This window comes from Micropterus salmoides, unplaced genomic scaffold (assembly GCF_014851395.1).
Source record: "Micropterus salmoides isolate LMB-PRFRI ecotype aquatic unplaced genomic scaffold, ASM1485139v1 Ms_hic_scaffold_17, whole genome shotgun sequence".
NCBI lineage: Eukaryota > Metazoa > Chordata > Actinopteri > Centrarchiformes > Centrarchidae > Micropterus > Micropterus salmoides.
Window position 1 is genome coordinate 30,755,922 of NW_024040817.1, and position 26,321 is coordinate 30,782,242.

Consider the following 26,321-nt stretch of genomic DNA (forward strand, 5'->3'; position numbering starts at 1 on the left):
CACAATTTTTTAATTGTCTCACGACCCCTCAGATTTGTCCTGCAACCCCTTATGGGGCTCCAAACCTCAGGGATGGGAACTACTGGTTTAGATGATTTGGCTAAACTGCTGTTTTTTGACATCTCAGCAATTAATATACTGTCATTATAACTGATATAATTACCATTAAAAGCCAAGAAAATAAGACCTTTTAGCTTATAGCTTTTCTGAAGCTTTTGATTGTATCACATGATCTCCATCTGTAGATGTAAGGTAAATGCACTCTGAACTTCAATATCATCTTCTTTAAAGCTGTAGAATAGATATGTATGAAAAAAAGAGGTGCTAATCCTCATCCCAACTGCTTCACACTCAGCTGCGAACCAATCCAGTGAGAGCTGAAGGTCACAGACCGATGATGCCATCTGGACCACATCATCTGCAAAAAGCAGTGACAAGATCCCAAGCCCACCAAACCACAACCCCTCACCACCACGACTACGCCTTGATATCCTGTCCATGAATATCACAAACAAAGCACAGCCCTGGCGAAGGCCAACCCTCACCTGGAAAGAGTACGACTTACTGCCGAGTACTCGAAAACAGCTCTCGCTTTGGATGTACGGGGATTGGATAGCCCTGACAAGGGACCCCCTCACCCCATATTCCCGCAGCACCTCCCACAGTATCTCCCGGGGGACCCAGTCATACGCCTTCTCCAGATCTACAAAACACATGTAGACTGGATGGGCATACTCCCAAGCCCACTCCAGTATCCTTGTGAGAGTAAAGAGCTGGTCGGTTGTTCCACGACCAGGACGAAAACCACATTGTTCCTCTTCAATCCGAGGTTCGACTATCAGCGGAACCCTCCTTTCCAGCACCTTGGAGTAGACTTTACCAGCGAGGCTGAGAAGTATGATGCCCCTGTAATTGGCACACACTCTCTGGTCCCCCTTTTTGAACAGGGGAACCACAACCCCAGTCTGTCACTCCTTGGGCACTGTACCCGACTTCCACACAATGTTAAAGAGACTTGTCATCCAAGACAGCCCCTCCACACCCAAAGCTTTTAGCATTTCTGGGCGGATCTCATCAACCCCTGGGGCTTTGCCACTGTGGAGTTGTTTGACTACCTCAGTAATCGCCATCAGGGAAATTGATGAGAATCCCCCATCAGCCTCCAGCTCTGCCTCTACTAGAGAGTTGGATTTAGGAGTTCCTCAAAGTGTTTCTTCCACTGCCCAATTACCTCCTCAGTTGAAGTCAAGAGAGTCCCAAAGTTATTAAAATTCATCCTGTGGGGAACATAAATGTGTGAACCAAATTTCATGACCAACCATCCAATACTTGTAGAAATGTTTTACACTAAACCACAGATGTACAGATCATGGTGGTGCTAGAGGAAAAGTCAAGGGATTACCAAAGAATTCATCCTCTGGGGACCATGGTGGGACCACAGTAATCCATCAAATAGTTGAGAAATGTCAGTATGAAACAAAGAGGTGGACTGACTGACAAACAATCACATCCCTAAAGGAAAAAAAATATCACTTCCTACGGAGCTTTCACCCACATTCTTCATCCGCAGATGGAGTTTGTTCTGAACCATTTTGTTTTTTGTATTTTGTTTTTGTAATGAGGTGTAATGAACACTGCAGCCTCTAGGGGTGTCAGGCAAGGCTTTAGACTTTCTGAACCATCGACTGGTCTTTTTTATCAAGCCCTCATTAACTTTTCACCTGAGTGAAAACTGCTGCCATCACAGTGGACACTGTCCACAACGCAGTTGCATAACCAAAATTAAAACTAATGGCGGTGCCTCAAGAAAAGTGGCTGTGCCAACAGCTGAAGTACAAAGTGACAAAGCTAAACCACTATTTTGTTAGAAGTGGATGCAGTCATCGTGACGTCACCTGTTGGTTTGTGGACTGCTGTCTTGAAGCCTTGAGTTTGGCCGAGTTTTTGAAACTAGCAAAAATACGTGACCATATTTGGACGAGACGGTGGAGCTAACGGCCGTGTGCAGAACTAACTAGTTTGCTAGCTTGCTTAGCTAGGTGCATCTGTAATTCACGGTAACTGTCATTTTAACAGTGAAAGTAACACGTGTGTTGGTAAACAATATTTTCCGGTTTTGTGTGCATAGTTTTAGGCATTATTTATTTTTTCTCATATTGTTTGTGGGTCTAGTGTGTCCCTTTCTTATTCACTGCTCTCTGCGGACCATGCCCCCCCCCCCTCCACTGTAGCCACTTGGTGACATATGGTGGTACTTCTTACTGCCATGGGGAAGTGATGGAGGTCATGTTAAATAAATAGTGAAAGCACCGCCTTGCTTATTATCCCTCAATCAGTTACAGCCTGGGCCTTTCACAGCTGATATTAATCACTGATTTAATTAAGAGATTGAACTCAGAGATGGTTAAAAGTGAATTTACATATCATACCATGACATACAGTATATCACAAATACTAATTACAGGTCGGTCCATTTGTATCTGTGCACTGAAGCTGACAATCTTTTTTCTAGTTTTGGTAACTAAAGAAGTATTGATACAGGATGTAAGACTCAAACATAGCTAATGGGTAACAAACAGTGCCTCATTTTGCTTTCAAACCACTTCAGTCTGCCTTATAGTGATAAGGACTCTGAGCCAGCTTATAGTTAGGGCTGGCTCAGATGAGTCCTGAACCATCCCTTAGTTATGCTGCTATAGGCCTAGACCGCCGGGGGATTTCCCATGATGCACTGAGCTCCTCTCTCCTCTACTTCCTCTCCCTCTGTATGCAACCTCATCCCATTATTGCATGTTACTAACACAACTTCTTCCCTTTCCGGTAGTCTTGTGCTTTCTCGTCCCTCTCCTCTCTCCTCCTATCACTTCCTGCAGGTTTTCTGGCTCTGGAGCTGTGGAGTCTGGATCTGTGGCTGCGGGTCACCTGTTGCCCCCGTGTTCCTGCTCGACACCCTCTGCTGCAACGACTATTGTTACTAGTCCTATTGTTATTATTGTTATTATAATCATTAACATTACGATGGTTACCATTAACACTATTATAAATATCTGTACCATTTTTCATTTAGTCTATAGCAACATTACCTTTACTGTCTGTACCTCTGTGTGTATATTGTGTAGGCTGCCTCTCTCTCTCTCCTTCCCTCCCTCTCTTTTTCTCTCTGTTCCTCTCCTGCCCTCTCTTGATATCTCTCTCTCTCACTCTCTCCCCTTCACCCCCAACCGGTGGAGGCAGATGGCCGCCCACCCTGAGCCACGGTTCTGCTCGAGGTTTCTGCCTCTTAAAGGAAGTTTTTCCTTGCCTCTGTCTCCTAGTGCTGCTCTTGGAGGGAACTGTTGGGCTTCTGTAAATAATATCATAGAGTACGGTCTAGACCTGCTTTTATGAAAAGTGCTGTGAGATAACTGTTGTTGTGATTTGGCGCTATATAAATAAAATTGAATTGAACTTATAAAAGGTGACCTGTGGAGCTTTCTTGGAAAAAGGTGCTTGCGCCGCCCGTGTGCTTTCAGATGCATGAAACAAACAAAACGGGGAATCGCGTTCCACAGAGTACCTTAAGTTTACATGGCTAATGTGTTAACAAACATTTGCCTTTAAAAATCCAGAGCAACAGTATTATTCATTTTGAGTTGTGTTTCGGGTCACCTGGCAAATGGCAGTCCAATATTCGCTCTCCTTTTTCCATCTTCTTAGTCTCCACCAGCTCCTGAGAAAACTATCTGGCTCGTTTGCTGCTAAATGTTCCACTTTTGTCACCAGCTAGTCTCTAACTGTGTCTGTCTGCTGTTTGGTGCTGCGTAAGGAAAACAGCTGCGTCCTGGTGCTGGGAATGAGGATGATGGCTGACCCAAAACAGCTGTGTTGCAGGGCGGAAATCCAAAACAATGAGCTAAAACTGCAGAATCAGGCGGTTATTCTCTGCGGGTTCGTCACTACAAATGACACCATTCACATACAAGTAGTCATGTGATCCATTGTTAATATCAAAATATTGAATGTAGCTGCTTTAATCTGTCACTGTTCTTATTTAACAGGTGCTGCTTTAGACTTATGTCAACCTGATGATATTCAATTCAGACTTACGCCAAGTTGTCCAGAAACATTACTGTTTGACCTGGTAAGACATTGTGTCCTTACAATTTTTACACAAGTGACACAGGTGCTCTTTCACACATAAGACAACATGTAAAATTAGCATCACAAGGTGTTTTGTAAGTAGGTGGAATGTAAGGCTAAATGATTAACAATGTCATTTAGATATCAGAAAGTGAGAAGTGGGTGGGAGGTCTGGGTTCAAAGCAGCATTATATTTGGAACAGATGCTGTATGGTGCATGCCTGATTACCCTTTATTTCAAGGGGAAACCATTGTTTGAATTTGTGGGAGGAAATCGGTGGATCAAAAGCCGTGAGTCGACTTTTATAACCGCTCTAACACCCCCGTTTCTCCCCAAGCTCATGGCTTTTGTGTCGGTGTAGATTCTACTGTTGATATTTTCACCCCGACAATACTGACATCACCACTGAGGCTGAAAGAGGCATTGCTGATGTGAGCTCTGGCTGCATCTGCCGACTAGACATCCTTTTCCTTTCCTCCACGACCATGAGCTCACAACTGTATTTGTGCAAGGAAAGTTGACAAAGGAAACCAATTAGTGCCACCTTAAAGCACCTGCGGAGAAGCACGAGGACCCTCTTTATTGTCACAGTAAAAGAGACAACTACAGGAACACAGAGCCTGTACGCAGCTCTTTAATATAATCAAAAATCTCTGCCTTTGAGTACCACTCTTCACTTGAAGCACTGACAGGTATTACATTAGTGGTCTGAATTCATCATTGTGCCTTCTGTTTTTCCTTTGTCCGAGCACATCTCTGTGGCCTGCTGCTTCACTTGCTGTCTTCCTGGATGTCAAACTGTCTGTTGGGTTTGGTGGATTCTAGCAGGAGTTCGTACAGTTGGCCTATCTGTTCTTCCTGGAAGTCGTTGAGTTTCCTTTCTGATAGGTCGGCCCCAAACTTGACTGTGCTGGGTCCCTTCCCCGCTGACTCCAGAACCTGGGTCTGCAGGGTGTCCTTGTAGTTCTGTGGGGGGAGAGGGGCACAGACAGAGACTGAACATATGGTTCAACATCACAACAAAAATTTAAGTGAGAATGTAGTCTACCCTTTATAAAAAGATAAGTCTGTGACCTGCAGACCAGTGGCCTGTACTAGAGTTAAACCTACTCAGATTCGACTCCGGGTTATCAAGCAAACTCTGGGTAACAAACTCTGATCGGACACTGGTGCAACAGAACAAACAACTGTGAATAAGATGTTGGTTAGTCGGTGTTAACTTAATTGTAGTTGGTGCACGTTCACTTAAAAGGGGTGTGTTCAGCAGTGAAGGCAGGGTATGAGGAGTGTAAAGAAACGTTAACAGCAAAATCTAACACTGTGGTGGCCAACAAATCCAGGTTAGGCTTGTTGGCAGTGTACATTTGTAGTTAACTTAACAGTGATTAAGATGTAAAAGGTACAGCTGTATATTAGGTCCACTATAATAAAACCAGCCAGGAGCCAGGGGAGTGGGCTAATAATCTGAGAAAAAACTGAAAAATCTGAATATTCTCTTAAATTATAGTCAGACATTTATGAGAGAAAATGGTTTTGTTTTTTGGTCAAAGAACCAAATCGCTTCATTTTGCAAGGCTGCAGCATCACACACACACACACACACACACACATACACTTCGTAGTACAGGCCACTGCTTTATGGTTGTAACACCAAGGAATACTGCTAACATGTATTTTGTGTGAGCGTGCGTGTATCCAAAGCCTGATATACAGTGGGGAGAACAAGTATTTGATACACTGCTGATTTTGCAGGTTTTCCTGCAGGTTTTCCTGCAAAATCACCAACATGCATTTTATTGCATCACCTACCAACCAGTAAGAATTCCGGCTCTCACAGACCTGTTAGTTCTTCTTTAAGAATCCCTCCTGTTCTCCTCTCATTACTTGTATTAACTGCACCTGTTTGAACTTGTTACCTGTATAAAAGACACCTGTCCACACACTCAATCAAACAGACTCCAACCTCTCCACAATGGCCAAGACCAGAGAGCTGTGTAAGGACATCAGGCATAAAATTGTAGACCTGCACAAGGCTGGGATGGGCTACAGGACAATAGGCAAGCAGCTTGGTGAGTGTTTGCGCAATTATTAAAAAATGGAAGAAGTTCAAGATGACGGTCAATCTCGCTCTGTCTGGGGCTCCATGCAAGATGGGCATCAATGATGATGAGGAAGGTGAGGGATCAGCCCAGAACTACACGGCAGGACCTGGTCAATGACCTGAAGAGAGCTGGGACCACAGTCTCAAAGAAAACCATTAGTAACACACTACGCCGTCATGGATTAAAATCCTGCAGCACACGCAAGGTCCCCCTGCTCAAGCCAGCGCATGTCCAGGCCCGTCTGAAGTTTGCCAATGACCATCTGGATGATCCAGAGGAGGAATGGGAGACGGTCATGTGGTCTGATGAGACCAAAATAGAGCTTTATGGTCTAAACTCCACTCGCCGTGTTTGGAGGAAGAAGGAGGATGAGTACAACCCCAAGAACACCATCCCAACCGTAAAGCATGAAGGTGGAAACATCGTTCTTTGGGGATGCTTTTCTGCAAAGGGGACACGACGACTGCACCATACTGAGGGGAGGAGGATGGGGTCATGTATCGCGAGTCCTTGGCCTCAACCTCCTTCCCTCAGTAAGAGCACTGAAGATGGGTCGTGGCTGGGTCTTCCAGCATGACAACGACCAGAAACACACGGCCAGGGCAACTACGGAGTGGCTCCGTAACAAGCAAGGTCCTGGCGTGGCCTAGCCAGTCTCCAGACCTGAATCCAATAGAAAATCTTTGAAGGGAGCTGAAAGTCCGTATTGCCCAGCGAGAGCCCCGAAACCTGAAGGATCTGGAGAAGGTCTGTAAGGAGGAGTGGGCCAAAATCCCTGCTGCAGTGTGTGTGCAAACCTGGTCAACTACAGGAAACGTATGATCTCTGTAACTGCAAACAAAGCTTTCTGTACCAAATATTAAGTTCTGCTTTTCTGATGTATCAAATACTTATGTCATGCAATAAAATGCAAATTAATGATTTAAAAATCATACAATGTGATTTTCTGGATTTTTGTTTTAAATTCCATCTCTCACAGTTGAAGAGTACCGATTAAAAATTACAGACCTCTACATGCTTTATAAATAGGAAAACCTGCAAAATCAGCAGTGTATCAAATACTGGTTCTCCCCACTGTATCTTATATATGCTGGAAATAGTCCCCTACAAATGTGCCAATTCCTCCTGTTGGAGTACTGTTCCATAAAATGTACATCCTTTACTACAGTTAAACAGCTCTGTAGAAATGAAAGCTCAGATAAAAACCTCCTGCGTGAAAGTGCACCAACCTGTGTGTTTTCAATAGCATTTGAACTTTAGCTGGAGTTTTTTCATGCATTGAAGTTTATATGAAAGCCCATGAAGACTTGGCTTCAAATCTTGAAGTATTTACTAAAACATTTAACATTCACGTATTACTAGCATACTACAGAAAACTGGACAGGATATCAAATCAGCGACACTGAACTAGAAATGAAAATAAGAGCTGACTTTAGACTATATAGACAAAAGTACTAGGACACCTACACATTACCTTTTATGACAAAATAAACATTAATGTGATAAGGCCCATTACACATCAAGTGTGCACGTGATCAGGATGGTACCCTCTCTGCCTCATTTTGAGCCAGGAAAAGCCCTGCTACTTAACCTCAGCCCGTGTGACGAGTCTAAGCTGTCAGTGCTGTATATGAATCACCGTGGGCAGGTCCATGGCCACCTCCGTGTGTTTCACTTCTGAAAAGCCATCCATCATTTGAACGAAAAGCACACAGTGAATTGTCCCGTGTTTTCCCATTCACAGAGCTCTCTCTCGCTCTGGAAGCATTAACAAGCCATTTATCTGAGAGGCTTTTTCCTGCACATAATGTAATTATGTTGAAAATTTGCCAAGGCAAAGTAGCCTCCCTGAGGCAGGAAGGTTACAGCTTAAAGGAATACTCCAACAGTTTGGCACACTTGTGCTCATACTTTTTACTTTCTCATTCAAGGGCTTATTAGAAAGGTCGAGGTGGGTAAATGTGGGTGGTGTTCGCTCAGTCTCATTGCCTCTGGATCTGTTACATTAACAGGGCTCTGCCACGTCACTTACTGAGCCATGTTAAGGCTTCTGGTAACATTGTCTTTTTATCAAAAGAGAATGTGACAAATCCTAAAAGACAAAAAGTGGCTTGCGTCTTTTCTGGTAAAGTCACAGTCATGTAGTCGCTCGTAAGACTTTGGTAGGACTTTTCTTTGGTTTGAACACAAGTTTGTTTAAATACATTTTTGTATTTGTATTATGTAGGCTCATTCTAATGGCTAAGTAAGGATAGAGGTTGTATGTTGTATATTTGAGCTATATAAATAAAACTGGCCTGACCTACAGCCATTGGCTTCAGTCAAGCCTGAGAAGACAGCCTTGTCCTTATTCAAATAAGTGAATTCAACACAGCTACAGCAGTATGTGGCCTCACATTCTACTCATCTTTTAGTGAGCCAGCTTGGGGTCAAACCTTAACAAATCTGAACTCTTTGGCTCAGTGCAGCTCATTTAGTTCACCACTCATTCATCTTTTCCTTTGTTCCTTAAAAACATTTCTCTCTTTCTCTTTGGGAAGAGCTTGTTTAGGCCAACAGAGCCGATTTATTAGGAGCAGAAAACTCCCATGGGTGCCTCCTGAAATAAATGGATTACACACTGAACGCTCAGTGCTTGTAATTTCATTTTAAGTCTCGCTCCTCGTCTGTTCCCACTATTTTTCTGAGGAAGCGGAGATGCAACAGAAATTTGCCTCCTTTTGAAATAACAGGCAGAAAAGAAAGAGGACTAGGGTGACACCAGGAGAGAGTTTGTGTTGTTTGAGCTCTGCTATACTCATTATACTATAGACATTTCTGCTGTCAAATTGGTACAAATGGTGGGAATTTGTCTGTTTTTAATAATGTGGTGTGTGATTGGACCCCACCATGAATAGCCTCTATTATGATAAAGCTAACGTGGAACTCCATCCATCCATCGTCAACCGCTTATCCTGCGTACATGGTCGCAGGGAGGCTGGAGCCAATCCCAGCTGACGTCGGGCGAAGGGCGGGGTACACCCTGGACAGGTCGCCAGTCCATTGCAGGGCCACACATAGACAAACAACCACTCACACTCACATTGAAACTATTTTATTTGCATCTAAATTAAAATGCCTCTACCTACCACCTGCACTGACGGGATACTCACACAGGCGGCGTATGCGCCTCGTTACGGCTGAGCCACGGCTGCTGGAGCAAATCGCTGCCATTGTAGTCAATGATTGTGCTCACACTAGAAGCGCCGCAGTGCAGCGCAAAGAGAATTCGGTTGATTTTCAAAATAAAATTCCTTGTACAGACTCCCGATCGTATATCAACAATAAACACAGACCAAAAAAGACCAACGAAGAAATAATTTAACTGTGTAGCCTTCTTAACCACGGTAGAAGCACAAAAATCAACTAAATCTAAACAATTCAGCAAAATCAGGCAGGAAAAACGTTCCATGTGGGAATTTCGGCCCTGCAGGGAACTGGGGGGAAACGGTTCACAGAGCGCTGAGATCGGTTGTATAAGCACACAAAATGACAAATAAACAAGTCAACAACGTGGGGTAGGCTGCACGCTCCGCTACTGAGACGCTTCCAGTGGACGCATCAAAACCGTGGCGCAGCCGTAATGCACCGTAGACGCAGTCAGTGGATCCCCGCCGTTAGGGTGTTGCTAATGATGCGTTCCCGATCGCTTGGAACTTGGATATTTCCCAGGTGAATTTTCAGACTTCCGACCTGAAAGCATTCCAGATGCATAATGTGTAATGACGCCGAATGTGAATGAAAAACATGGCTGACGTGACAAACTGATGGTTCTGACTGACTGATGTCAAGTGTGCACACAGTTGAACCCTCAGCAGTGGCCTTGGTGTACCTACAATAACAATGACAGCATACTGTATTTCTACATCAATTTACATCCAGAACAGGTTTTACTAGATGATAGGGCTGAACGATTAATCATTTTCAAATCTAAATTACAAACCGTTCCGCTGTCTGCAGGCGTCATCTCCCACACGGAGCATTTCAGAATAAGAGCATTTTGCCTGCTTGATTTTGCTGATTTGTTCAGATTTTGTGGATTTGTTCGGTTGTCATTGATTTTTGTGCGTCTACCATTGTTAAGTAGCCACGCAGTAAAAAATTTTTTGTCTGTTTTAACTGTGTTTATAGTTGATACACAATTGGAAGTCTGCACAGGGTGTTTTATTTAGAAAGTCCAGCGGATTCTCTATGCCGTTCTGTGTCTGACTTCCTGCCCGGTTCATCTGATCTGTGCTGCTTGACTCGGGTTCCGTCAAAAATAGACTGGCAGTGAATATTGAACTTTAGCTAAACTTAAAAAATATAAATCGCAAATCGAATTGTAATTGCAATGTCTGACAGAAAATTCGCATTCGAAAACTGCGTTCAATTGCCTCGCTTTGAAAAACTCGAAAAAAAAAAAGGAGAAACGCTGCAGACTCCTTTACAAGACTCCTCTGTATTTGGCAAATTTCTGTATAACAGTTGTACTATCACTGTCTTCTAGACAGATACAAGACTATTTGTATTTATGTAAATTGTGCACTGGGTCATACTTTATAATATTATACTTTAATGTTAATGGACATGTGTTTTGGTTTCCATATGTTTCCACAAGGTGTTGTTTATGCAAACAAAATGTGCACAGTGCTGCTAATTTTATTTGTGGTTTCCAATATGAAACTTGGTTTGACTGTGTATCGGTGCTATTTGAACATTTTCAGCACATTTTAATAACACAATAAACCTGATAAGTGTGATCATGTTGTTTACTCTAATCTTGATTTAAAAATGTCAATACCATTTCATCTCTAGTCAGAAGACAACGGAAGGGGAGGAGAATTCTGACTGAAATATTCAGTCAATGGCAGGCTTGTAAGTCATTATATCTTAAAGTAATGACTTGGTTAGATACGCTTATCCTGTGCACAGGGTCGTGGAGATACTAAATCATTTGAGATAAGTAAATCAGTATTTTGAGATACTAAGTCATTATTCTTTGAAAGTTTCTCATTATAATGACTTACAGCATCTTTTTTTTTTCATCACATTGGTGGAAATGGGTTTCCAGCAAGTACAGAAAATTCCCACATGCATTGCTATAATGTTCTAAATGTTAATGAACCTGCAAAATGTGAAAAACATACTTGTCAGATCATCAAGCATTTGGGGAGATTTTTGTGGGATTGACTGATCTTACCGTCTAACCACAGCTTATCATTTTTACACTTTGGCTTTTGTATGGCTTAAACAAACAAATAAGGTGTTAATTAGTGAGCTTTACATCTTTTTTAAACTAACTGTCTTCACACATGCACACAGAACTAGAGAGAAAGGAAAGAAGGAAAATGAGGAGTGAGTTAGACGGCTTGTTAACCTCCATACTGTGATCAGATCACCATCACTGATGTTCTTTTAGAAATGTTGCTCATGGATAGTGGTTACAAGTAATGATGCCTGTGCATCGCTTTGTAAGGCGTACAGGCCTACAGACCAAGTCAGCTGGTTCATTTGCCTAATCTTCGCAGGTCTTTAGACCACTGAACGCACACAACAATGGGCTGAAGGAACCTTTTAGTTCCATGAAAAGAGATCCGGGGACTAAAAAGTTCCGGCTACTTTTGGTGGAAATGCAGCTATAGTTGTTCATATTTACATATCACGGAAAAAGTAGGAGATTAGATTGCAGCTTATACATACTGTGTTGATCAGCAGTCATTACTTACTTACATACACACCATAGACTGTATATAAGAAATGGACGTAGTCATCGTGACGTCACCCGTTGGTTTGTGGACTGCCGTTTTGAAGCCTCGAGTTTGGCCGATAGGTCGCCGCCATGTCGAGTTTTTGCAACCAGGAAGTGCCCGGAAGTGACGATACGGCGGAGCTAACGGTCATGTGCGGAGCTAGCTAGCTTGCTTAGCTAGGTGCGTCTGTAATTCACGTTAACATCAACGTCATTTTAACAGGGCTGATAACTTTGTCTAGCAAACAACAGTCTTAAATCTAAATGTGCTGGTTAAATTTACACAGGGCCGAGGGTACGAGTCTGCTCCAGCCTGATTGACAGGTTCCCATAGTAACGACTTGTCAACTTGTCAGATAATCCCGCCCTGAAACATACTCTGCTTTTTGGTCTATTTTAAAATAAATGGGGCCATAATTTACTAAATGAACATCATTTTGTATTGAAGAAGACTTGAAACTAGCAACTGAGACCATAAACACATCAGGAAAGTGTTTACTGGGGTACTTCAGCTGAGAAGTAGGGTCATTTTCCCATTACTTCTAATGGAGCCAGACTTCTTTTTGCAACCAGAGTCAAGAGTCGCCCCCTGCAGGATTTTCAGTGGAATGCAGGTTTCAGGGACTTCCGCATCGGCTTCATATTGTAGACCGGAAGCTTCCGACTTGATATACGCACGCATGCCCGCCCGCCCGCGCGCGCGCACACACACACACACACACACACACCTTTTGTTAAGGAGGTGTCCCGGGAAAGATCTCTGGCCAGGGTCTCAGCTAACAGATATCTTACAGAGGCACAATGGAGATGATTATTACCACTTGCCAACTCGAAGATAAAGCCTAGGGACAGAACCAACCACGGTACGGCCTTTACTGACCTAACCAAGCCTTTGATTCCATGAACCGCCAGGCCCTCTGGCTAGTCCTGACAAAAATAGGCTGCTGCCCTGACAAATAAATCAGAGTACTGCGACTACTAGCCTACATCACACTTCTGAACATTAACAGATTCAGTGGTAAAAGCAAAACTACCACCACGTCCATCCCTGAACTGCAGTTTGCCGATGACATCGCCTTAGTGCCCTCGCGGAATACGACCTACAGAGCCTGCTGGACGTGTTTGCAAAAGCATACGAGCAGCTTGGCCTGGCCCTTAATATAAAAAAGACCCAAATCCTCTATCAACCCCCAGCAAAGTATGCCTGCTCTGTCCCCATCCATCGCTGTAGACAACACCAGACTCCATAATGTGGAACACTTGCCATATCTTGGCAGCCATCTCTCCTCCAAAGCATAACATTGATATTGAAATACATTATTGTCTCAGTTATGCCAGCCAAGCCTTCTCAAGACTGAGACAAAGGGCTTTGGAAAACCACGACCTTCAGCTCAGAACAAAAATTTTGATGCATGTGATTCACACAAAATTAATGGTCACATTTTTGGTTTAATTTAATGTAATATATTTTGTAGCACTGTTTATATTCATTTAAAAGTGAGTCGAGTAAGTCCATCAAGGCTTCTGTATTACAAACATGTATACCACTACTGACAGTAGGGGGCAGCAGAGTGCTCGCCTTGATGGGGACTGTTTAGATGACGCAGCTGTCGTAACCTCGACATTCTGGCGACCGCACGAATGGCAGCAAGTTTCCTCTGCTTGATTATTTCTCCTGTTTTATAGGTCAGTACAGTGTACAAAAGATAAATAAATAATAAATAAGCATAGTAAATCATTAGCCCTTATGTTTAAGATGTTTTTAGGATTCACAATGTGTTTTGTTGTTTTCAGATAAGATACTCTGACTCGGCGGACGCCTGCTGAGAATGAGAGTAATGGCGGACACACTCCCGCTCCCTGATTAATGTAGAGTTCAAGTGTTAATGTTTACAACTCCTGTGCACTTTGTTAGTTTTACATTTCAAGTGTTTATCTGTATTTTGTTTACAAAGCTATATCGATCAATATAATTTTCTTTGAATGCTAATATGCCGCCAGACGTTACAAAACGGCTGTTAGTACAGTCAACAGTGATGTTAGTGAGGACATAAATAATACACACGAGAGGTTTACATTCCCTTAATGATTCATATGAGACAAAATAACTATGTGGCATACTTTCCATATTTGTGTATAAATCAATAAATTTTTATGCTGGATTTTTGTTTTTTTCCCCCAGTATGTTAATTTCCCCCCTTAAACCACCAATAGCTGCCACTGTTTCTGCAGCCCTTTTTATCAGCTCACGATCAAAATTACAAACGCATTCTTTTGGCCTTAGACCAGAGTCCATTAAAACAAAAAGCTATTAAAACCCTTACCAGAGAGTATCTGTCTGCTCTGGGCCAGCAGTCTAGCTCAGGTGTTTTTCACACCAATTTAATGTGGACAACTTTGGCTTTTAGTTGTTTGGGTTTGGCTAGATGATACAGCAATTAGACAGGGACCTTATTATCATGTTTCTGTACATTTCTGAGCCAATCCAGGCACGGATGCCTCCCAGTGGTTTTGGCCAAATTAACTTTCCCTAGAAATGTTTCCAAATGCAGCCAAAGCTGTGGGTAAATATGACAAAAGCCCCTCGTCCCCTGATTGGGACCGATTCAGATGGACTCTGGGTTTGAAAACAATACATATTAATATAGGGAGGCATAATGAAAGTGACTACCTCCTCCCCGGTGGCTTCACAGCTACAACAATGACAAAGAGACCTCTCGTGATTCCAGCTGCAATCACCATCTACTTCATCAGAGAAATTACCTGCAGATGGGTGATTTAGCATCTCCAAGCAGTGCCTAATTGTTCGGGAAAACACTGTCTCTCTCCCATGGGACCATAAAAAAAAGGCTGGACCAGGCATACTCATGGTTTATGTCATTATGGGAACTAGAGGACGTGTGAAATAGTGACCCCTATCAGCACATGAAGCCAGGTCGGTCTTCTGAGGCTGGTGTCCGGCTTATATTAATGACTGTTCAAATTTTTACAGCCACTAGTCTTTGAATACACTCAAACTGAAAATGGCCAATTTTTTCTGTTTGTTATCTCAGCGACCACGGGTGTAAAAAACACACACAGGTTAAATCAACCTGTTCTCACTTCCAAGTCATCACATTTGGACGCATGGTCAAGAGCCCTTGCCGTTAGTTTGTAACACACTGGGAAGCCCTTTAAATAGCGTCCTGGTTCAACGCATGGGAAAGCCCTGTAGCGTTGTTTATGGAGGCTAAAGGGAGGCGTAGGATATTTAACAGAAAAGTCTGTGAGGAGGCGGTTGGGGTGGATAGAGGGCAGAAACAGGAGACTGGTGTTAGTTTCCTGTGTGAAACACAAATGTTTTTATTAGTCACCTAAATTGTACAAGTTATACAAGTAATGCTACTTAACTTACGTAAGTTAACTGATGTACATAACATACACTGAACAAAATTATAAACGCAACACTTTTGTTTTTGCCCCCAGTCATCGTGAGCTGAACTCAAAGATCTAAGACTTTCTCTATGTACACAAAAGGCCTATTTCTCTCAAATATTGTTCACAAATCTGTCTAAATCTGTGTCAGTGAGCACTTCTCCTTTGCCGAGATAATCCATCCACCTCACAGGTGTGGCATTTGGAGATGCTGATCAGACAGCATGGGTATTGCACAGGTGTGCCTTAGGCTGGTCACAATAAAAGGCCATTTTTATTTTAGTCTAACCGGATGTTGCATATGTAGCTATTGTTGCTAACTTGACAGTGGAGCCCTAAATGTTAAAATACATTGGTAAAAGGGTACCCAGGCAGTTAAAAAGCGATGCCAAAGGGTGTTGACCAAGCGTCAATATGTGATGATTTGGGAGTGAGAATGTGTTGGTTAAATATAATAGATTTGTGACTGGTGTTGACAGTAGTCTTCCCACATCCCATACAAGTGTATTTGGATTTCTGCTATTTGAACAGTTTGCTCATAAGAGGCCTGACTGACAAAATACAGGTAATGTCACTCTGCAGGATAACATAATGTACATTTCTTTGTCTCCAAGTTACTTTATGTATACATAACTTCCCATTTTTCATTAATGATTTGTTGATGGGTGAGAGAATCAGCTATTTTTTAAGCTAAATGAACCATGTACACAACATTGTCACAAAGAAACACAGAAAACAAGACCCTTTTGTTGTTGTTGTTATAAAGTGATCCTAGGCCATGGCTGTACCAGTATTAATTCATCTTTTCATGCAAAAGCCAAGTATGTGTATTATTAAGTAAGTATAAAGCAAATGTTAAGTACTAACTATGAAAAAGCTGCCCCTGTTTGTCAAAGATGAGCATATGCTGTGTCAGCAGAATGCTTAATCCTCTGCCCATTGTCAAGCGAACTCTGCTGCCACCCGCCAGACCCATCAGACCCTCCTGGCATCACTTGTCACCACATACTTAGTTTACTTTATTAGTCGGCGAACATTAATCTCACACAAGGAGCAGAAGCACAGACATACCAGAGGTAGACACAGAAACACAACTAATGCAATTATGACAAATAAAGCATTATTAACAGGCCAGGTGGGGCTCAGACAAACATGAGGTCTTTGTCAGTCACCAGTTAAATTTCAGAGATCTTACTCCCCCTAACAGTTTACTAGCAGAAAGATTTTCAGTGACTGCATAGGTGAAAACTCTAACTCAAATCTGAATACAGTTTCCATTTCCTTCCAGCAGTCCCTTCCCGTTTACTGAAGCTGCTCTGCCACCGTGTGGTGACGGACTGACATAACACTGGCGCTGCAGCCCTCCTTAGAGAACATAGAGACAACAGGTCAGAGTAGAGTCTAGACCTGCTCTGTATGAAAAGTGCATTAAGATAACTTGTGTTAAATACCCTATCAATAACACTGAATTGAACAAGAAATTTTCCCCTTTAATGCATCCTTGTTCCTATGCCTATGCCTTGATACATCTCGTGGTTAGTGCGGGATATAAACACACAGCGCTTTCATTTCTCTGCCCCCCATTCTCTAACGCTAAATCAACCAAATGAAGCTGGAGCCTACATTCTGTTGGAAAACATGAAGTTTGTGTAAATTTATTGTAAAATTAGTAAAAAGTTTGGATGCATGTTGTCACGTTATAACAGTAACGTTAAGGTGCCCTCCTCAACATTCAGCTTTAATTCAGAGATAGTGAGCGCGAAGTGTTTTACCTCCCACTCTGCCATGAAGTTCTTCACCTCTTCGGTTGATGCAGTTTTATGCCTTCTGAACTCGTCTTTCACATACTGGTCACCGAGGGCTCTTAAATCTAACGGCAGGAACCGATGCAGGACCAGAATCTTCTTGTACAAGGAGCGGACTTTGGAGACATGAGCAGATGCCGCCATGAAGCAACGCTGGACGGAACAGTTAAATAAAACTACAACTAACTATTACTGTAATTCAAAAACACAGGCAGACATAGAGGTGTTCAGAAACCAACATTCACAAGGATAGTTATTTAACACATGTCCTTGTTTATCCCGGAAATTAACCTTTTTCTTCTGCTTGGAAATTCACTAACAGGTGCATTACTGCCACCTGCTGAGCTGGAGCACTAGCTCGGCAGAAAAAAGGTGCGTTCGAGATGACTGCGGCTGCCTTTCGCCGACTTACAGTTGTGTTTAAAACAATAGCAGTGTCTTGAAAAAAGTCACTAAAGGCCCAAATCCTTAAAAAAGCTTTTTTTCATACACGCAAATGCATTGGGAACGAATCTAAATCAAAATATGAAGAAAAAAAATCATCAAATTTGGCATTATTTCACAGAAAATGAGGGAAAGGGAATAATATGCTATTCAAAAAAAATACAAGTGTCTGCATATGTCTTTACAAACTCAAACATTTACTGTGTAAACTAAATGCTTGAAGATTTAGCTTCCACATGAATCACTGAACCTATAGGTGTCATTTACTCTGGGGATGCTGTGGACATGTCCCCTATACTTTTTGAAATGGCTGATTTTGTCCCCATCTCTTTTTTAAAGCTAAATTAATTTTTTTTTTTTTAAAACGTTCTGAAATATAGCTTGCAGATAAAGAACAAATGAAAATGCCTTTAGAAAGGTTTATTTGCACAATAAGAAAACATGCAATGCAATTCAAATATAGAAGAAACAAATGTGCATTGTCCAAAAAAAGTAACTTAAAAAAACAAAAACAAGCTACTGATTATAAAATGAAACAAAAAATGTGCAATCAGCAATCAGTAACTAACAACAAAGTTTCTTTTTGGACAAGTTTTCCGTTCTCTCCCCGTGAACACGACAAAAGAGGAGGAAAGTCTAAATCATGCCTGCATGTGTGCTGCCTCAGCAGGGAAGAGAAAAGTGGATCTACAAGAGAAACAGATCTGAAAGCAACACAGAATGCCTGAGAGCTGCACTGCATTATATTCTGTTATGTTTATATATATTTTTTAAAATAAAAACATTCTTTGTTTTTGTTGTTCACTGAAGACATTTGGGCTTAAGATCAAAGAGTATGAGACAAGAGTTCAGAATTTCAGCTCTCATTTCCTGGTATTCACATCTAGATGTGTTAAACAACTCAGGACATAGCACCCTTTGTTTGAACCCACCCATTTTTTCAAGTGAGCAAAACTATTGGAACATGTGACTGACAGATGTTTCTTGTTGCCCAGGTGTTGCCTTTTAGGTTGATTGTTTAAACATTAAATAGCTCTGCATGACTAGTCGAAGTTTTCATCCTTAGTTCAAACCTATAAAGACTGCATTTCCTGTTAAAGAGGATAAACCAGCATGAAGACCAGAGAGCTGTCTATGGGAGTAAAGCAAGCCGCTGTCAAGCTGAGAAAAGAAGGAATATCGAGCAGAGCCGTTGGACAAACATTGGACATAGCAAGCACAACAATTTGGAACGTCCTGAAAAAGAAAGAAACTACTGGTGTACTGAGCAACAGACGTCCAACAGGTCGGCCAAGAGAAACAACAGTAGTTGATGACAGAAATATGGTGAGAGCTGTGAAGAAAACCCCCAAAACATCAGGAAGTGACATCAGCAACGACCTCCACGGTGCAGGGTGAAGGTATCACAATCCACTGTTGGAAGAAGACTCAGAGAGCAGAAATCTAGAGGCCACACCACAAGATGCAAACCACTCATCAGCAGGAAGAATCGGAAGGCCAGATTATAAATTCGCAAAGAAGTACAGAGATGAGCCGCAAAAGTTCTGGAACACAATCTTATGGACTGATGAGACCAAGATTAATCTCTAGCAAAGTGATGGAAAGGCCAAAGTGTGGAGAAAGAAAGGAACTGCTTATGATCCGAAGCATCCAAGCTCATCTGTGAAGGATGGAGGTAATGTCATGGCTTGGGCGTGCATGGCTGCTTCTGGAACAGGCTCATTAATATTTACTGATGATGGAACTGATGATGGGAGCAGCAGAATGAATTCAGAAGTGGACAGAAACATTTTGTCTGCCAATTTACTGAGAAATGCATTGAAACTAATGGGGAGGAAGTTTATCATGCAGCAGGACAAGTCAATCACCTGACCTTAACCCAACAGAGCTGCATTTCAGCTCCTTAAGAGGAGACTGAAGGGAGAAACACCCCGAAACAAACAAGAACTGAAAGAAGCTGCGGTAAAAGCCTGGAATAGCATCACAAATGAAGAATGCAACAGTTTGGTGATGTCGATGGGTCGCAGACTTGAGACAGTTATTGCAAGCAAGGGTTCTGCCACCAAATTTTAAATGTTATTTACTTTAAGATTATTTGTTCCAACTTCCTGTTGGCACCATGGAACCCTCCATGCAGGCTTTGGTCGGCTTCACTGTTCCAACTCTGGCTTGCCCCCCTGCACATCTGGTACCTACACCAGTCTACAGATACAGACGCTCCTGCAATAGCCTGGATAATTAAATACTGGAGGAATACATATGAAGTATGTTAGTATGTCAGTAACATTTTGCAGATGCAATGTCAGAAGCAAAAGTTCACAATATTTCCTCATTGTGTTGATAAAAGAAGTTTCTGGTTGGCATTACCTTGCCTCCAAAACAAATTTTCTGTTGCAAATTACTAGTATAAAAACACAACTTATTTAGACTGGGGTTGCTGGACAATACAATTGCAGCCCCACCTTCAGAATCAGAATCAGTTTTATTGCCAGGTATGTGTACACATATGAGGAATTTGACTCAGGATTGTTCATTGCTCACGATGTGCTTACTCGTACAAAAATACCATAACACAATGATAAAATAATAATAAAATAAAATCAGACACAACTACAGTATAGACAACACTAACATACACACAAAACAATATAGACATATTCACAAATAGTGCAGTGCAGTGCAGAGAGCAAAGGATGCAAGCTTAAACTATTATTCTCATTATGTACATGTTGAAGGTGGATATGATATACAGGTACACATACATGCATACATGTACACATGTACACAGTGTGATGGAACATAGTGCAAAGGATGCTGGAAAAAATAAATAAGACCTATGACCTTATGACCTAAGGTAGGTGTACTGGTATACAGTATATATGACATAGTATGAACAGCACTGAAATAGAGAATGGTGAAAAAATAAATAATAAGTGGAAACCAGTAAATGGGTGCTGATTAGAGGCAGAGTTACTGGGTTATTGCACAGGAATTGTTCCTGACAGAGTGAGTCAGAAATCAGCTGTTCATCAGAGTGACGGCTTGTGGGAAGAAACTGCTTCTGAGTCTGGTGGTTTTGGCGTGCAGTGCTCTGTAGCGCCTACCAGAGGGGAGGAGCTGGAACAGGTTGTGTCCGGGGTGAGATGGATCTGCAGTGATGTTTCCTGCTCGTTTCCTGACTCTGGAAATGTATAAGTCCTGAATGGAGCCAGACTTCTTTTTGCAACCAGAAGAGTCGCCCCCTGCTGGAGTTTCAATAGAATGCAGGTTTCAGGGACTTCCGCATCGGCTTCATATTGTCGACCGGAAGCTTCCCGCTTGATATACGCACGCCCGCGCACACACACACACACACACACACACACACACACATTCACACACACACACCCCGTTTGTTAAGGATGTGTCCCGGGGAAGATCTCTGGCTAGCATACAGAAACATGTTGGTCTGGGAAGAAAACTGGGTGGGTGACGGAAGACAGAGACAGTCATTACCTGTCTAATGTAATGTGCGTGTAATGGTATAGAGACCATTCAACATGTGCTGGTTGAGTGTAGAGGCTATGTGGAGGCGAGGAGGAAAATAGCAGCAGTTGTAGAGAAAGCTAAGCTTAAGTTCACTGTCGAGAACCTCCTTGGGGATAAAGCATGGGGAATATCTAAGCACCTCATTAAATATCTGAAAGATACGGGATTAATGGAAAGGATATAGCTTTTCAATTTAAATTTTTTAATTTTTTTGTTTGTTTGTTTTTGTTTCATTTGTTTATTTGCTTTTTATGTTAGTCTGTTCCACACTCCAGTCCGGTAGGTGGCGGTAATGCTCCTAAATGCTGGTTGCCAACCGCCATGGAGGGCAGGTTGGCACCGATGATTTTTTCTGCAGTCCTGACTGTACGTTGTAGTCTGCTCCTGTCCTTTTTGGTGGCAGATCCAAACCAGACAGTGATGGAGGTGCAGAGGACAGACTGGATGATGGCTGTGTAGAACTGGATCAGCAGCTCCTTAGGCAGGTTGCGCTTCCTGAGCTGACACAGGAAGTACATCCTCTGCTGGGCCTACTTGATGATGGTGTCAGTGTTGGGCTCCCATTTCAGGTCCTGGGATATAGTGGAACCCAGAAACCTGAAGGATTCCACAGCAGACACAGGGCTGTTGAGTATGGTGTTGGGGGGCAGAGTGGGGGGGATCCTCCTGAAATCCACGATCATCTCCACAGTTTTGAGCGTGTTAAGCTCCAGGTTGTTCTGGACGCACCAGAGAGCTAGCTGATCAACCTCCTGTCTGCAGGCCGACGCATCACCGTCCCGGATGAGGCCGATGACCGTTGTGTTGTCAGCGAACTTCAGGAGTTTGACAGATGGGTCTCTTGAGGTGCAGTCGTTGGTGTAGAGGGAGAAGAACAGTGGGGAGAGCACACACACCTGGGGGGCGCCAGTGCTGACAGTCCGGGTGCTGGATGTGATGTTTCCCAGCCGCACCTGCTGACTCCTGTCAGTCAGGAAGTCTGTGATCCACTGACAGGTGGAGGCTGGCACAGTGAGCTGGGTGAGTTTGGTGCTAAGGATGTCCGGGATGGTGGTGTTGAACGCCAAGCTGAAGTCCAAAAACAGGATCCTTGCATATGTCCCTGGAGAGTGTTGTAATGCAGACCCAAGTTGACAGCATCATCCACTGTAGGCAAACTGCAGGGGGTCCAGCAGGGGCCTGTAATGTCCTTCAGGTGGGCCAACACCAGTCTTTCAAAGGACTTCATGACTACAGATGTCAGGGCGACGGGCCTGTAGTCATTTAGTCCAGAGATGGAGGGTTTTTTGGGACCAGGATGACTGTGGAGCGTTTGAAGCAGGAGGGAACTTCACACAGCTCCAGTGATTTGTTGAAGATCTGAGAGAAGATGGGGGCCAGCTGGTCCGCACAGATTTTCAGGCATGTTGGTGAGACACCGTCAGGTCCAGGAGCCTTCCTGATCTTCTGCTTTTGGAAGAGGTGGCTCACGTCCTCTTCACAGATCTTGAGTGCAAGTGAAAGGTCAGAGGAGGAAGGTGACTGTTTGAAGATTGCGGGGGAGAGGTGTGACTCTGGGCTTTTCAAACCTACAGTAGAAACCATTCAGCTCGTCTGCCAGTCGTTGAGTACCAGCAGTGTTGGGGGATGGTCTCTTGTAGTTTGTGAGTGTCCGTAGGCTTCTCCACACTGACACAGGGTCGCTGGCTGCAAAGCTGTTATTTAGCTTTTTAGCGTAGCACCTCTTTGCAGCTTTGATCTCTGAATGTCTCAACCAAATCCAGTTGCCCTTGATTTTAACCTTCATTGGATGTTGTGCAAACATATTCCAGAGGGAAATGATTTGTATTTACATAAATATTTACATATTATAGAGGGCAAGGATTTGTATTTACATAAACATTTACTTATTTACATATTACAGAGGGAGAGGATTTGTATTTACATAAATATTTACATATTATAGAGGGCAAGGATTTGTATTTACATAAACATTTACTTATTTACATATTACAGAGGGAGAGGATTTGTTTTTACATTAATATTTACATTTTACAGAGGGAGAGGATTTGTACTTACATAAATATAAAATTGTCAGAAACACAAATATAAATGGCAGTTTGTGCATTGATATGAAAAATATTCGACAAACATACAGTTGACATAAATAAATGTAAGAAAATATATATAATTTGGACAAAATAGATGCATGTAGTCCACAAGCTACATGTTATGAAAGAATAATATAAAACTTTGTGGCAGTTATTTACAAAATATGAATATTTGCATTATTACAGTCAATTATTACTATCAATTCAATATGTGATTCAAATGTGCTGTGTAGTAAAATCTTTGCAGCAACTTATGGCTTAATCACCCTGGAGAAGAATTGCTTGATCTTCTTCAGCCACTTCTTCCGGCATTTGACTTCAACAAAGTGTGTGTTTCCTTTGTCATTGTTAGTGTTTCCCTCATGTGAATTATGACTAACAGAAGCAGGTGAAGCTGCCTTATTTGTGCCTGATGCTTTTTCATCTGTCCCAGCAGAGTTGGGGTCATTTAAGCCAGCACTGGCTACTTTGTCTGGTTGTCCATTGTTTGTAGTTCCAGCAGTGACAATGTCAGCTGTGGCTGGTGGTTCATTTTCCTCAGTTCTATCATGTGAATTCTGACTAACAGGAGTAGGTGAAGTTGCCTTATCTGTGCCTGATGCTTTTTCATCTGTCCCAGCAGAGTTGGGGTCATTTAAGCCAGCACTGGCTACTTTGTCTGGTTGTCCATTGTTTGTAGTTCCAGCAGTGACAATGTCAGCTGTGGCTGGTGGTTCATTTAGTGTATCATCCAATTTAGTAATGGACGAACCATTCCAACCTGTCACTTTTCTGGATGTTTCAAAGGGTTTGCATTCAACCGATGACTGCTCCAGTCGGCAGGCCTCCATGGCCAAACGGGCAGATGTCACATAAGGGTCTTTGTTAGAGTGAAAGTGTTTCATTGTGACAAAACTGTGCCCTAAAGCTTCGCTGGGGGTGATTCTCTTTTCAGGACTCACTTGCAGCATCTGTTTGATGAGGCTTAAAAAGGCCTGTGTGTCTTTATATTCAGTATGATTCTTCACTTTTGATCGGGTCAAAGACATGTCATCCAGACTGGTAAACTTGTTGAAAATCCCCTCAGAGCGATGGACCACGTAGCCTGCTAAGCTGGTGTATTCATCTTCATCATTCAGTCTACACATAGAGTTTTCAAAGGTGAAAAATATGTTGGTCCTTCTTCCGTAATACAGCATGAATTTATCAGGCGGACCCTGCATCTGCACGATGGCTCTGATGACCTCATATTCAGACTCTGTTGGATAAAGGTGCTGTCCCAGGTACAGGAAGGCCAAAGTGCAACCTAGTGCCCACATATCGATGGCCTCGTTCATTGGGAGGCCCAACAAGTCCTCTGGGGCCCTGTAAGCAACGCATTGCTCTGTGGTGCCATTCCTGAATGTGGAAATTGGTCCTGCTGCACCAAAACCAATCAGTTTCACCTTGAATGACTGCAACTGATTCACAAGCATTACCTTTTGTGGCTTGATGTCTTTATGAGCCAGACCGATGCTCTTGAGAGCATTCAGAGCCACCAGGAGCTGTTGTGTGATTACTCTGATCTCAGATAAACACAGTGGCTTGAAGTGCTTTAGTTTCATGAACTCATACAGATTTATGTCGAGCAGTTCATATTCCAGACAAATTTGTGCAGCGACTTTAAAATGCCGATTAAACCTGACCAAGTTGTTCTTGTCTGGGTCAAGCTTACGGAGTTCTTCAAGTGTGGCCAACTCCGTTTTACCAGTCATGGGGATGTTATAATGCATCATCTTCACAGCCACGTCTGTGGCCTGTTGAAATAGTTTGCACCGGCCCACTTGCCCAGTAACTCCTTTCCACAGGGGCGCACTTACAGCATACAGTCTTGATTCATCATGCAGAACACAATTTTTTCTCATGTGACGACGATACATTCCTCCAGCGAATATTCCTAACGGTTTGTTTTCAACCAATGAATGCTCCTGCCGGCAGTCCTCCATGGCCAAACGGGCAGATGTCACATAAGGGTCTTTGTTAGTGTGAAAGTGTTTCATTGTGACAAAACTGTGCCCTAAAGCTTCGCTGGGGGTGATTCTCTTTTCAGGACTCACTTGCAGCATCTGTTTGATGAGGCTTAAAAAGGCCTGTGTGTCTTCATATTCAGCACCATTCTTCACTTCTGAGTGGGTCTTCGCCATGTCATCCAGACTGGTAAACTTGTTGAAAATCCCCTCAGAGCGATGGACTGTCTGGCATGTTCTGCGACAGTATTCATCTGGATCATTCAGCCTCCATAAATAGTTTTCACAGGCGAAAAACGTGCTGGTCCTTCCTCCGTCTTTCAGCATGTGTTCATCAGGCGGACCCTGCATCTGCACGATGGCTCTGATGACCTCATATTCAGACTCTGTTGGATAAAGGTGCTGTCCCAGGTACAGGAAGGCCAAAGTGCAACCTAGTGCCCACATATCGCTGGCCTCGTTCATTGGGAGGCCCAACAAGTCCTCTGGGGCCCTGTAAGCAACGCATTGATCGGTGGTGCCATGCCTGAATGTGGAAACCGGTCCTGCTGCACCAAAACCAATCAGTTTCACCTTGAATGACTGCAACTGATTCACAAGCATTACCTTTTCTGGGCTAATGTCTTTATGAGCCAGACCGATGCTCTTGAGAGCATTCAGAGCCACCAGGAGCTGTTGTGTGATTACTCTGATCTCTGATAAACACAATGGCTTGAAGTGCTGTAGTTTCATGAAGTCGTACAGACTTTTGTCGAGCAGTTCATATTCCAGACAAACACGTTCAAAGTGTTTAAAATGCCTATTAAACCTGACCAAGTTGTTCTTGTCTGGGTCAAGCTTACTGAGTTCTTTAAGGTTGGCCAACTCCCTTTGACCAGACCAGGGGAAGTTATTATGCATAATCTTCACAGCCACGTCCTTCTTGGCCCGATGAAATAGTTTGCATCGGAACACTCGCCCAGTACCTCCAACCCACAGGGGCTCTCTTACAATATACCATCTTGATCTTGATTCATCAAACATAGAGTAATTGTTTGGGATGTAATAATAACACTTTACTTTA

The 26,321-nt window shown here is 42.8% G+C and overlaps 1 protein-coding gene across 1 annotated transcript; it reads right to left on the minus strand.

Annotated features, from left to right (window-relative positions):
• Positions 1-4,654: 4,654 nt before the first annotated feature.
• Positions 4,655-17,500, minus strand: sdhaf3 (succinate dehydrogenase complex assembly factor 3). Its single transcript, XM_038725804.1, has 2 exons — positions 17,179-17,500; positions 4,655-5,086 (listed from the first exon to the last, which is right to left on the minus strand). The coding sequence occupies exons 1-2, from the start codon at positions 17,353-17,355 to the stop codon at positions 4,892-4,894; spliced, it is 372 nt and encodes a 123-aa protein (XP_038581732.1). The 5' UTR covers positions 17,356-17,500; the 3' UTR covers positions 4,655-4,891.
• Positions 17,501-26,321: the final 8,821 nt, after the last annotated feature.

Excerpts from the sequence above, each read along its gene's own strand:
- sdhaf3 (XM_038725804.1), bottom strand. The coding sequence starts at position 17,355 with ATGGCGGCATCTGCTCATGTCTCCAAAGTCCGCTCCTTGTACAAGAAG. Across the intron at positions 5,087-17,178 it reads ACTTCATGGCAGAGTGGGAG|AACTACAAGGACACCCTGCA; the intron begins GTAAAACACTTC and ends CTCCCCCCACAG.